At 42.1% G+C, this 12,598-nt stretch overlaps 1 protein-coding gene across 1 annotated transcript in view; it reads right to left on the bottom strand.

The window, feature by feature from the left end:
- The window catches only part of LOC129187640 (activin receptor type-1-like), a 36,074-nt gene that overhangs the window by 19,086 nt on the left and 4,390 nt on the right, over positions 1-12,598 (bottom strand). Inside the window, exons 2-3 of the mRNA XM_054787202.1 lie at positions 992-1,065; positions 312-566 (exon numbers count right to left, since the gene is read on the bottom strand). Coding sequence (XP_054643177.1) covers positions 312-566; positions 992-1,058 — 322 coding nt within the window. The 5' untranslated portion in view covers positions 1,059-1,065. The remainder of the gene's footprint in view (positions 1-311; positions 567-991; positions 1,066-12,598) is intronic.

The following is a 12,598-nucleotide window of genomic DNA, read 5'->3' as shown; positions in this document are numbered from 1 at the left end:
CTGTTAGTTGCTTAGTGCCCCTGCAAAGACATCTTGCTTGATGGTGTTCAAACAGTCTTGCTGAAATTATACAGATGTGCTCGTCAGTGTCCTAAATTTATGCACCAAAATTCGTCCAGATTCTTGAAATCATGAGGTTATTATGACTTATGAGATTTAATAACAGTGCCACCATATTGAGTATTAATGAGAAAAATAACACAGGCAATGTTTTGGCAATGGCAACTGTTCACCCTTTTGTGTGCAATGGTTCAGGAGTGGAAGAGTTACACAATGGAGTATCCAAATTTTTTCATATGACTGTATCTCACCTTTAACAATTGGCTGCAGAGACACGTTCATGTTGCACAAATTCCCAAAGCAGCACTCCACCACAAGCTCTGGGGTTGGTGGGATCCCACACTTCAGTGACCCTTCTTGATTACCCGCAATGCATCCCTTCTGATGCACCAAAGTCCCGTTTAGTAAGGAGAGAGATGTGAAGCACTGCAGGCCAAAACACCGGTCGCCATTGCTGCATGATGACCCGTCACACATGCATTCAGAGCTTCCCACCTTGCTTTCATCTATATGGAAAACAGACATTTTATATTGTTTATCGGGGAATTTTAAATATGCATCTGTCACAAAAAACAATTTTCACTGCATTCCAAATGTGCAGACTACCGCAGTTGTCGAAAATAACAGCGCGACAGCAGATTAGGCAGACTGAGAAGGGCGTGGAGAGAAAGAGACGTGGTTGAATGATCAGTCTGTGCATGTAAGACTCTGAAGGGACACTGAGACAGACACAGAGCCTGAGACTGTGGGTGTTTACTCAAAACTGAGTATCTATAGTTAGCCAGAGAGCTACATTAAAGTAGATAATGCCTTTTAATCCTGGTAGAAGAACCCCTCCCTTCGTCCCTTTACAGACAGTCTGCCTTAAATCTGATGTGAAAAGCTGTGTAGCTGTGTGTTTGGACTGGAAGACTGGAGGGGAATCCCTTACCTTGCAAGCTAGTGCAGGCAGGGACCAAAGCAATCAAAGACAAAAGAAACATCTGGCCAGCTGTCATCGTGAACCTGGATGGGGAGGAAATACAAAGAAAGCATTTAATGGATGTCCAAAATAAACTGCATGGGTGCATATGAAGATTTCCAAAAAAACATGGCAGTTCCAGGACTACTTTGTGACCAATCAGAGAGCCATTTTGCAGTGGGACACCTTTTCTTGTTTTCAGCAAAGGGAGTCAAAACCAAGTTTAATAAATGCTCAAGTAAAGTGGGACTCGTGCCTTCCCGTTGTCCTGGCAACAAGGCATGAGTGGCAAGCAATGGGGAGACTGGTGCTCTCCTATTGGCTGCCTGGGTCCGTGCACGAGTGTGTGTTGATGTGTGTTGGAGGGACAGGCTGTTTGCCACTGAGGGGATAGGAGCAGACAGACGTGAGAGAAGAAAGAGGCGGAGTGGGGGGAATTAGCGTGGGTTCCCAAATAGTGTCCTCTTTTGGAGGGCTGCAGACTGTCTAATCCTTCAATATTTAATGCGGCTGTAGTAACGTCCACATGCGGCCAACACTTGTTTGTCTTCCCCTTTCCACTCCTACTCACTAGCCTTTTTTATATAAAGATGATATGGATTTTTGTTCAAACATCATAGCCTGGAGCAAGCCGGGGTTATGCCACACTAAGCATCAGGGCTGTTAGCTGGGAAGAATGTTTGTGCTGCCAGACACCTTTAACTCAACCCGCTCCAAGCCTACTTGCCCGTCTTCCAGACATAAATGATTAAGCACATAATGTTAGCATTGGCTTACCAGCTGCGTCTGTGTGGGCCGCTCGCACAGACCACATGCTGTTCCTTTAATCAGAACACAAAACACGGATAATCGGTCTGCTCCCCAGTCGGACCAGGAGAGAGGGGGGCACAATGGGCACAAGGAGGTATAGCCAAGGGGTAACCGGGGGACAGTAGGTCAGAGGAGGGGTAGAGAATGGGGTCAGTGTGGGCTGCTGCCATGCAGGGAGGGAAGTGGGACAAAAGTGGTTTCTGGTGTCATTGCCCGTGGGGAAGAGGGACACCTTCCTGGCAGCAGTGATGCGGTGACTACACAAGTAGAACCCAGCTTTGCAAACTGGGAAACATTTTCTAATTTTCATAACTTGTTGAAACAATGCAGTAATTGTTTTATGTTGCATCACCAAGGATGAACATGAATTCATGAGGCATTATACAAATAGATAAAGTGATTCTAAAAGGATCCTGTGTTCATTAGTCATTTCTTGAAGCAATTAAGGCCCTACTAGGCTCTGTTGATTCAGTCTGAACTAGTTTGTTGTCTAAAGGATGGCATGACAGGACAAAGTTGAACTACACCCACACAACATTCTTCTTTCTGCTTAAAATGAGTCTACAGCATTGAATCAGGAATTCAGAACATTCAGAAAACCATTCTACCGTCCCTTTATTTGGAAAAACAATTGATCATGATTCTTTTCTCCGTAATCAGTCAAGCCTCATGTCTAGTTTAGCTGCTTTATACGGAGTCATAACACGCATGGACATAGCATAACAATGTGACTCACTCTCAACTGACAGATACAACTCACCTCAATCAGCGAACTAAGTAGAGCATGGCAGACATCTCTTAAACATCTCAATTAGTGCATGTTAACGATTTGCTGCATTTTTGTTTACATTTACAACTGAAAAAACATTAATGGGGCATTGAATTCTCCTGCATAAAACTTAAGACCAGTGGTCCAGCACATACCTAGGTATTCTTTGAGCACATAATATTCACCTCCTGGCTTATTTCACTCCACTCATTTTGAATGAGAAGCAAAAATAGATACTACACACACGGGGCAAGGCTATCTGATTACTTCATCAAGTTAGCAAGTTGATATTTTAAACCTCCCCAGGAGATTCAGGAAGGTCCTGGCACAGAAGAATCGGGATCAGAAAACTGGTGTGTGCGTGTGTGTGTGTGTCTCATAGCCATCTATGCTGGTGTATTGACTTCTCTGGAGGGGCCCCGTAGCGTGTGTGTTCACAGAAGTGACATGATGCCATGCGTGTGCTCTCAGTTCCCCTCACTATCTGTCTCACTTGGCATCTTGTCTTGTATCTCCTCTGCTGCGTTATCCTTGTGTGGCTGCGCAACCGAAAACTACCAAGCAGTAACTGAAAATGCTTTTACATTTTTATGGGCAAACCAAACTTCCAAAGTCATTGAAAATAATCATACCAACAGAAGGTGAAAATATATTCCAAAAAGAACTTTGGAGACATACGGTGCCAGACACAAGTTTGGGCATGCATTCTCATTCAATAGCATGAGCTATGGCACTGTACAGTGAAAACATCCAGGTCCTCAAACAGCCCAAAGCTATGCTACACAAAAAGCATCATATGTAAAGTGTGTTTAGGTTGATTCTTGTTGAGCGCTAATGCCAAATCAACGCTCCCACTATAGAACCACTTATTTCATTGCCAGAGTAGTTTTTCTGTGATCCCACTTCAAGGGATGTCAAGATAACCACTGCTTCTACGAGCTGTAAGTGGTCTGATAGAGACACTTAAATATGTCAGTAAAATAAAGGAAAAGTACTGAAAAGGAGACATTCAGGCGGCTACGATGATTTAATAAACTCAGATGTGAATTTAGATGAAATGTCACAAGCCACAGTTTTCATCTTTTTGGGTGAATTTCTTGTTATTTTGCTGCTATGTATTCAGGTCAGGAAGATGGTCGGAATGACAAACAGTATAATGTCTGACGAGCAATGGTGTTGCAGGCAGGGGGTTGGAGGACGGGAGGGGGTGGCGGATTGGACGCCCTGCAGGAGCTGCTGAGTCATCATGCTGGCAAAAGAGGGAGACGGGAGGCGCAATCTGCGTCTGAGCTGGCAGCCTGGCACAGTTACCATGGCACAAATAGACCGGCCAGTGAGGAAACTGCAGCAAACTGCAGGGAGGCGAGTCAAGAGGCAGTCAGAGACTGGAGCAATGCGGAGCCCTGCTGTTTGCAGACCCGCAGCCGTAGTGTCAGCATGTCATCGGGGAAGCACAGATGGTTGACTTCTTGCTGGGTGTCATGCAGACGTGAGGGTTAAATCCCTCCGCTTTGCAGCAGCGCTGCTCTATATTGAAGCAAATTACCACCTAAGTCTGAAAACACTTGAAGTAGATCATGACAAATTATCAATATTATCTGAGGATGTCAAGCCAACCTATTTAAGACAGTCCTTCCGGGCAGTGCCATCTGGGTCACCGCTCATCTCTCGTGGAAGTGGATACTGTTGTGTTGCTTGTTTTTGGTTCACAGCCGCCATACACAAAATGAGACCTCAGCCGTGCTGTGAGGTCACTGCATCTCAACGCTGCAAAAACAGTGTCTCGGTCATAATGCGGCATTAGACTCACCTTAACCTTGATTAGGACAGCGTCAGTGAAAGCCCATCAATAGCTGAGTTGAGAAAATAACAAAAAAAGGAAATAAAGCCTGCTCTCAAACATGCATTCTTTACAGCCTTACTTAACTCCTTTTAGGGCTGCAACTAATGATTCTTATCGCTCCAATTGTTTTTACTCAATTTGATTAACCGGCTAATCAGTTTATATAGTCCATCACTCAATGTCATATTTATTTCTTGGTTTTTACTTTGAGCTTTTTTGCTAACAAACATAAAAGGTGATTCAAATGAAAATCAATCAAAAATAATATAATAATAATTAAAAAAAATAATCAAAATGTCTGGTTCAACAAAAACTTAATGCCACTTTGGCCATAATTTACCAAGCAGCCAGGACAGAGATGCGTATGTTTTCTTTTCACTAAGCTGCTCAATTTTAATACAGTATGTTGCACTTCTGGTTCTACTGTGTAATCATTAGGCCTGTCACCATAATGAATAAATCGATTAAAACCGTGCGGTAAATAAAAACAAACCATCATTTTGCCGGCCTCGATATATTGACGTGTGCATACGTGTTTGATTTCCTCCTGTCTCTCTCTCTCTACCAAACAGGCCATCATGACAAGAAGGAAAGTTTGTGGGGGGAAGTATTTCCTCGGCGGACCACTCAAACCTGAAGGAATGTCATCACAAACTGTAACCATCAAATTCTGAATCGTACAACTTCAAGGGACTTTGACTTTAGAGGTTCTACTGTATTTAAATTATGAGTGCATTGCCTTCATGACAGAATATTACACAATAGTACTACATTGCTATTACTACCACTAATCTTAATAGTAAGGTTGAGCCTCTGTTGACACGTGTCCTCAGCTGGAATTGTGTATGTGAAAGAAGTATAGCTGTGCTGACTAGAAAGAAAAGCTCATTAACCTTTGGAAACTCACCTCCCTGGCCAAGGGCCTCATCAAACAAGGGATAAAAGAGCTCCTTCTGCGGCCCCCTGGATGAGTTTGTGAAATCTGCAGAGCCCTGTCAGGTCGCGGGGCCTTTCAGTATCTTAGCAGCTGCCTCGTTTTGCAATGTGAGGAATGAAATCATATGAGTTTTCCATCCTGCTCGTTACAGTTTACATTGGCACAAGCAACAGCATTTAGAGTGCGACCCAAAATCACGGACATGTGCACACATAGTTAAGTAATGTCCCGAGGGCTTCGACACATGGATGGTTTTTGTGGTCCTCACGCAAATGCAGTACAGCTTGCTGTGATGCATTAAGTCGTTTGAGACATAGATCGAAAAGGTTATGCAGCACAGTGATTAAGGCGCTGTTAACAAGTGGTCTACGCTATGGTCGCCATAGCGATTAGACTTTTCACACAGCCATCAAAACATTTAAAACCGCCAATTCAAACACACTCTTTATGGCTCTCCACAATCTTTGCCAACGCAGGAATGCACAAACACTCCAAAAGAGCAGCTCACAGAGCTCCTTGGCCTGGAGCGATGCTCTTCTCAAAAGGAAACCTTGATTTGTGTCCCAGTGCAACCTTTTGGCAAAATGTCTTCTCATCAAACAGGCAAATAGAGCAAACAGAGCAGAGAGAACTGAGAGTTGAAGCAATAATTAGCCTTGATTCTTGGCTCAGTCTGAAGACCTGTAGAAATCAGAGGACTTGTATGACCCACTCACCAAACTTCACCACCGTGATGATAATCACTCAGCAAACAGCGTGCAACAAAACAATACATGTGTCAACAGCACTAAGCTCTGTAGAGGGAACAATCTCAGCATCCTCTAAACCAGTGGCCAGCTTTTATTGCAGACTTCCCACGACTTTCAAAGTTGAAAGCCCAGAATATCATAGTACCTTCAGAGGCACTACGGCTTGCCACTGACGTGGCATGTAAAAGCTTTATAGCTTGCAGCCTCGACCTTTGACATTTACATTCTAATAACGGTCACTACGATTACATGCACACACACAAACAAATCTGAATTATTGTATATAGAAACCATCTTGTTAAAATGCATGTAAACACCTTCACTATATTGTGTTCAACTGTTTAACACAGTATAGATACATTTTGATAACTTCATCATTTGAGTGGGCTAGGCATACACCAGTCTCCGTATGAGCATCGGGGAACCCACTCTTAACGACATTAAATTCACAAGCAGCGAAGAGGAAGCCAAAGGGAGGGGGGATGTTTATACCAACAAGGGGATAAAATAAAGCTACATAAGATGAAATAAGTTGATGTTTTTAAAGTATATGGATAAAATAAAATCCTACCTGTTTAATATGCGGCAAAACACTCCAGAAGAAGCCTGTTTTAATATGTGACATGAAGCCTGAGCATATCCCCGGTGGGTGGAAGCGTATCAAACAGCTGTATTTTAACACTGAACACAATACTGAAGAATCTGACATGGGCAATGGCGTCTTTTGGAAACTCTGTCTGCTCAGGTGTTCCAGCAAAAGCCTGCCACACAACGAGCGGGCATAATATCGAAAATATATTACAACAAAGAACATCAACAAAAATGCACAATATGTAGAAACAATGTATTCCGTGGGTAGTTCTGAAAGGGAGGGTTCTTCAGGAAACGTCCTTTCCTCCATCTTCTCCAGTGACGGAAAGTGTAGAAAAGCGTAAATATGTAAAACTGTTAAATCTACTTTGACCAAAAAGAAAGGAGAGGTGAGCTATTTTATGTGACTGCCAACATTTAATTGTAGGTTCATTGGCGACTCTAAATTGTCCATGGGTATGAATGTGAGCGTGAATGATTGTTTGTCTATATGTGCCCTGCGATTGGCTGGCGACCAGTCCAGGGTGTACCCCGCCTCTCGCCCGAAGTCAGCTGGGATAGACTCCAGCATACCCCCGCGACCCTAATGAGAAGCGGCATAGAAAATGGATGGATGGATGGTTATTTACAAATCACATCACCACTCAGTGTGCTCATTTGACATTAAATACAGCTGTCATGTTTGAATAGAACACTTATAAAACTACTAAGAGGTGAAGCAAATATTCATTGGTGAACTACTCAACATCAGCTGGTGAGCTACTGCTAGCATACGAGCTCCCTGTTGGAGACCCCTGTGATAGCATCACTGTCTAAAGCTGGACACACTACGCGTTTGTTGAACAAATTAGTCATACATCGAGTGTTCTGAAGACAAGCCATAAGTATTATAATGATAACAAGAGACGAAGATTGTTAAGTGACACTTTAAAAAGTTAGGTAGCATGAATGTGATAGCCACTTCTAGCTCGTCCGTGATCTAGCTTGCTACCGCCAGAGAGGCAGTGCAAATGGGTAAAAGACGCCAGAAAGTCGAATGAGATTGAAACGTGAGCAATCACACACGCTGGCATAGCTGGGATTCAAGTGTGACAAGCTGTCGTTAATTGACAACACATTTTACAAACTATTTTTTATTTGCACGATAACAAGGATGTTTTCAACCTAATTGTAAATAATAAGCTGTATATTTATCTATATATCTTATGCCGTTTATACATTCATACAATATATTACTTAACATGGTTTTCAAGTTCATTTTTACGGGGTGGCGGCTTTTATTTTGTAGTGGCACACCACCACGATCAATTACATGATTAAAATTGCTTTGTTTAGTCTTTTTGAAATTCAAAATTCTTATTTGGCATTTTGGACCATTAAATTCATACTACTTAGGGTTCCTTGTATATAAAAACAATATGAGCTAGCCATACCACTCAAATGTCAAAGGCCTTCACTTATAACTTAACAGAACGTAGACAGGTCACAAACTGCTTTAATTCTTGGGTCTGCAAAAGAAATAAAGGAGTACCTACCAGGACAAAGATAAACATTTCCCCCATAAAGCTAAGCAATAAGACAAGAGCAGTGAAGCAAGTGAAATATCCTTACAATGTGTATTGCAGAGTGTTTCTAGCGCAGAGGAGAGGAGCCAAAGGCACTGCAGATCTATGTTTGAGTGCATCTGTGCAGACAGTAGCCTCTCATCCCCTTACCCCTGTCTCCACTGCTCTTCATCCACATTTAAAAAACACAGAAAATGCGATCAATACGTCTGTGCACAGCCACCAGAAGGGTAGAGGGACAGATAGTGAAAACAGACCAGAATCTGGAGGAAAAGAGCGTTTTTATCTCTTCCCCCTCGTTCGTACTTTCAGACTGCAGCACTGCAAGTCTCAGACATCTCATCTTGTTGCAATGTGTTTGGGCTGAAATTATTAAAAAAAAAAAAAAAAAAAAAAAAAGGCTCGGGGATTTTTTGACTAAAAATAACACTGCAGACAGAAGGCCTCTTTTATAAAAAAAAAAAAAAATGGACTCATGTATAAAGCTGAGACAAATTCAACCCACATGCTGTGTTCTTGTGGAGCCTGATGCCTCTTCTGATGCCAGGTCCATTGCTTGGCAAACTTTCTGGCATGTCAGCATATAATCTATACAAACACACTGGCAACACATGTGTACTCATGTACACACAAGCTGCAGCCAGACACATGTGAGACTCAAATAAAAGCTATTGTATTGACCCAGCGTCCTCCTTCTTATCCTACACACACACACACGCAAACACACACACGCACGCACACACAGACCACCAACCCACACTCCTCCTACTTCCTCCAGTGACATGGAAGAGTGATGAGACCCAGACTCTCGCTCAGACTTGAAGTCTATCTTAGTCTCATAACTGCAGTTCTCTTGTTAATGACAGACTGTGTAACCTGATTCTGCCCACGCCCACGCGCACGCACGCACGCACGCACGCACACACACAAAACCCCAACCCCCATTGCTCTCAGGGTTTCTGGAGCCAACCACTTCCCTTCACTAGCATATTGTTCCTACCAAAAACTGCAGGCTACTTCTGACAGTCAAATTACTCAGCACACAAAACATCTATCATTGGTTTGAAACCAAACTCCGCCCACACCCCAAACAAGGCACATTTGCATTATGCTATTTTTGTTATTACACACTGTGAAAGACCGTCGCTGGAGACAGCCAAAGTAAGAGTATGTTTACATGACAACAACATCAAATAGAGCTGCAAAAAGAATTGGAAATGCTGTAATATGCGTGATCAAGCCACTACAAAATAAGTAACACAATTATGGATGATTCAAGCTTTTCCAAACAATAAAAGTATGATTTGTGTTGATTAATGGATCAATGTCGGTATCAGCCAATACCAAAGCTGCAATATCAGTATCATATCGGAAGTGAAAAAGTTGTATCTGGACACCTCTAATAATTTTCAACTGTCTGTGAGGCCGTGGATGTGTACAGGCTTGAGCCCTGACTGGTGATTGGATGAGCGTAAGGATGTCAAGTAAAAGGGGGGAGAGGGGTCGCGTGTGTGGGTGACGTCTGCACGTTGAGAAGAAGTTAGCAGATGTTCTTTTGGCGTGGTTAGGGCTGACAGTAAGCTGTTTGTTAAACTAAAGAGAGAATCTTGATCGGCGACCTCCTCGCCATCCTTTCAACATCCGGGCAAAAGCCATAGCATTTTATGTCCACACAAATGCACTACAATCCCGAATATTTAAACGAGGGCAATTTCTGGGAGTCTCCCGCAGAATCCAGAAGAGTTGCCAGCTCTGTCGCAGGCTTCAAAATATAGTTATCATGTACACAAAAGCCAAACCAAGAGGTTTTTATTTATTTATTTTTTGTTAAAATCATTTTTTCAACCCAAAAACGGGAGACAACAATGTTGAAGGATGATTCCAAACAGTAAATAATAATGGAAAACAGATTCAATGTGCTACTGCAAAGCACCAATGCAGGTAAATGTATGCATAGCACACAGGGAATAAATCAATATTATTATAGAGCTGTCCAGATGAGATATGCAATAAAAAAACACCCTGTCCTCTATTGTCTTAGTACCTGTCAGACGAGTCACTACCCCACCCCAGCCTGTCAGACAACCTGTTATCAGGCTACCATCAGGCAGACTCAATGATGCAAGCCACTGAGCGCACCAAGCCCACAGACCAAGTGAGCTATGGGTTAGTTTTCTTCACATCATCAACAACCAAAACATCCCTCTAATGCCATCACAGGCTGCTAGGTATGGGTGGAGGAATGATGGTGATACGAACCTTTTTAAAAGGGTGGCAGGAAACAAAATGCTGATTTAATCACCAACTTATGGCAATATTTTGTGGCAACCCGCAATGGGGGAGGTTGAGTCAAAGGCCACGGCCCACTGCAGACAAATACAATCATCATTTGCACTTGGACATTGTGTTTTATCATCACACATTTCTGACATGTTTGCATATCAAATGCATCTGCACTGGAATTAGAAGCAATACTGTTCCATTTCTTACATGTGAATATTAAGTACACACCATGAAACATGCTGTACCCTGTGAGTGTTATGACACCTACATGAAGTGAAAATGGAAAAATGCCCCCCACCCCCTTGGTGGTTACAACAACTTTCATTCTTTTGGGATGATTTTCTGCATTTTCTTTTTTTGGGTGCGTCTGCAGAAATATTTGTCCATCTGCGAGGAACTGAGACAGGGTGTGCTAGCACACAAATGTTCTGGTTCATCCCAAAGCTGTTTGATGAGGTTGAGGTCAGGGCTCTCTGCCAAATTCTTCCGCACCACGTTCTACAGGGACACAGTCATGCTGGAACGGAAAAGGGCCCTCACCAAACAGTTCCTACAAAGCTGGGAGCATAGAATTGTCCAAAATGTTTTGCTAAAATTGACAGTTAAGGGTGCTTGCTTGGGGTGTCACAAGATCTTGTGTGATGCGGAGAAGGGAAATGCTGATTTTTTTTTAATTCAAATGCTAAAGGTCGTGTTTTTCCCAATCAAGAGACATGTGTTTAATTGACTTCTTGAATTCAACCGCTTCCAGGTCATTCTCTGTCTCTGTCCAATGATTACATCACTAAATATTTATTTTTTTGTGCTTTTGCTGAATAGATTTGATCTACTTGAGAGACATGAGACGTTGTGTTTTCTGAATGACTTCCAAATAGAGTCACTATTTGTCAGACACCTAAAATAAAATTTTATTTACAGTTGGTTCCAGACCCGACCGCGATATGTGAATTACTGCGAAGTACAGTAGGGTTCAATATTAATAAATGGAATATTTTCGTATTTAAGCACAGAAAAACCTGTTTTACTTTGTAAATATGGTTTGTACCATTATTAGAGCTCTGTAAACATGAAATAACACCCCTATAGTCACCTTTATGCTCCTATTATTCTTTGTTTACACTACATTGCTAATCCACAGGCTACAGCATCACTGCAAGGAGACGGCTGCTGCTAGCATAGTAAGCTACGAGTTAAGTAGCCTCTTAGCCTCTTCAGTTTGCTTAGTCGAAACTCACAAAGTGTGTCAAATGGAGTGGGGAAGAAGGACAAAGTAAGAAGCCAAAAACTTACCACTTACACATGGAATGGGAGAACTTTTTATCATTTCGGATATGCCATGGCTGACTACATGCCAAAATGATACAAATATAAACTAGTGCTGTCAAATGAATAAAAATCAACTGCTGTATGTATGAAATATGCCCATTTTTACTGTATTTAATTAACAGAAATATAAATCACAGGACAGGATTATACTGATATAATAATCACCTGTATACTGTACAGGATTATACTGCATTAACAGCTCCAAATGAACTGAATATGTCAATCAAGCTAAAAGATACCACACAAGTCTAAAAATCTATTTGTCTAACACTAGTCTCTTAAAATGCGATTGGCTGGCGACCAGTCGAGGGTGTACCCCGCCTCTCGCCCGAAGTCAACTGGGATAGGCTCCAGCATACCCCCGTGACCCTAACGTGGATAAGCGGCACAGAAAAAGGACGGATCGTCTCTTCAATGATAGCAGAACACTTGAATTGCACTTTCAACCGTGTTATTATGAGCAATGAGGGGCTGCGTTCAAAGTAGGGATTTCTGATATTCGCTTTTTTGCTGATAACTGATATTCCAATATTAACCGAATCTGTAATATCACATATCTTTTTCTTGAGTAAAATTGCTCTAAAGTAACAATACAGTAGTACCTCGCATAACGTAAACTTACTTTTACGTAAATTCCATTGAACGTAAAGAATTTATGTAAAGTTTTTGCATCGTATTACGTAAGAAATTCCATATAACTCAAA

Source organism: Dunckerocampus dactyliophorus, chromosome 9, assembly GCF_027744805.1.
Source record: "Dunckerocampus dactyliophorus isolate RoL2022-P2 chromosome 9, RoL_Ddac_1.1, whole genome shotgun sequence".
Classification (NCBI taxonomy): domain Eukaryota; kingdom Metazoa; phylum Chordata; class Actinopteri; order Syngnathiformes; family Syngnathidae; genus Dunckerocampus; species Dunckerocampus dactyliophorus.
This window is presented reverse-complemented; position numbering and strand designations above follow the sequence as displayed.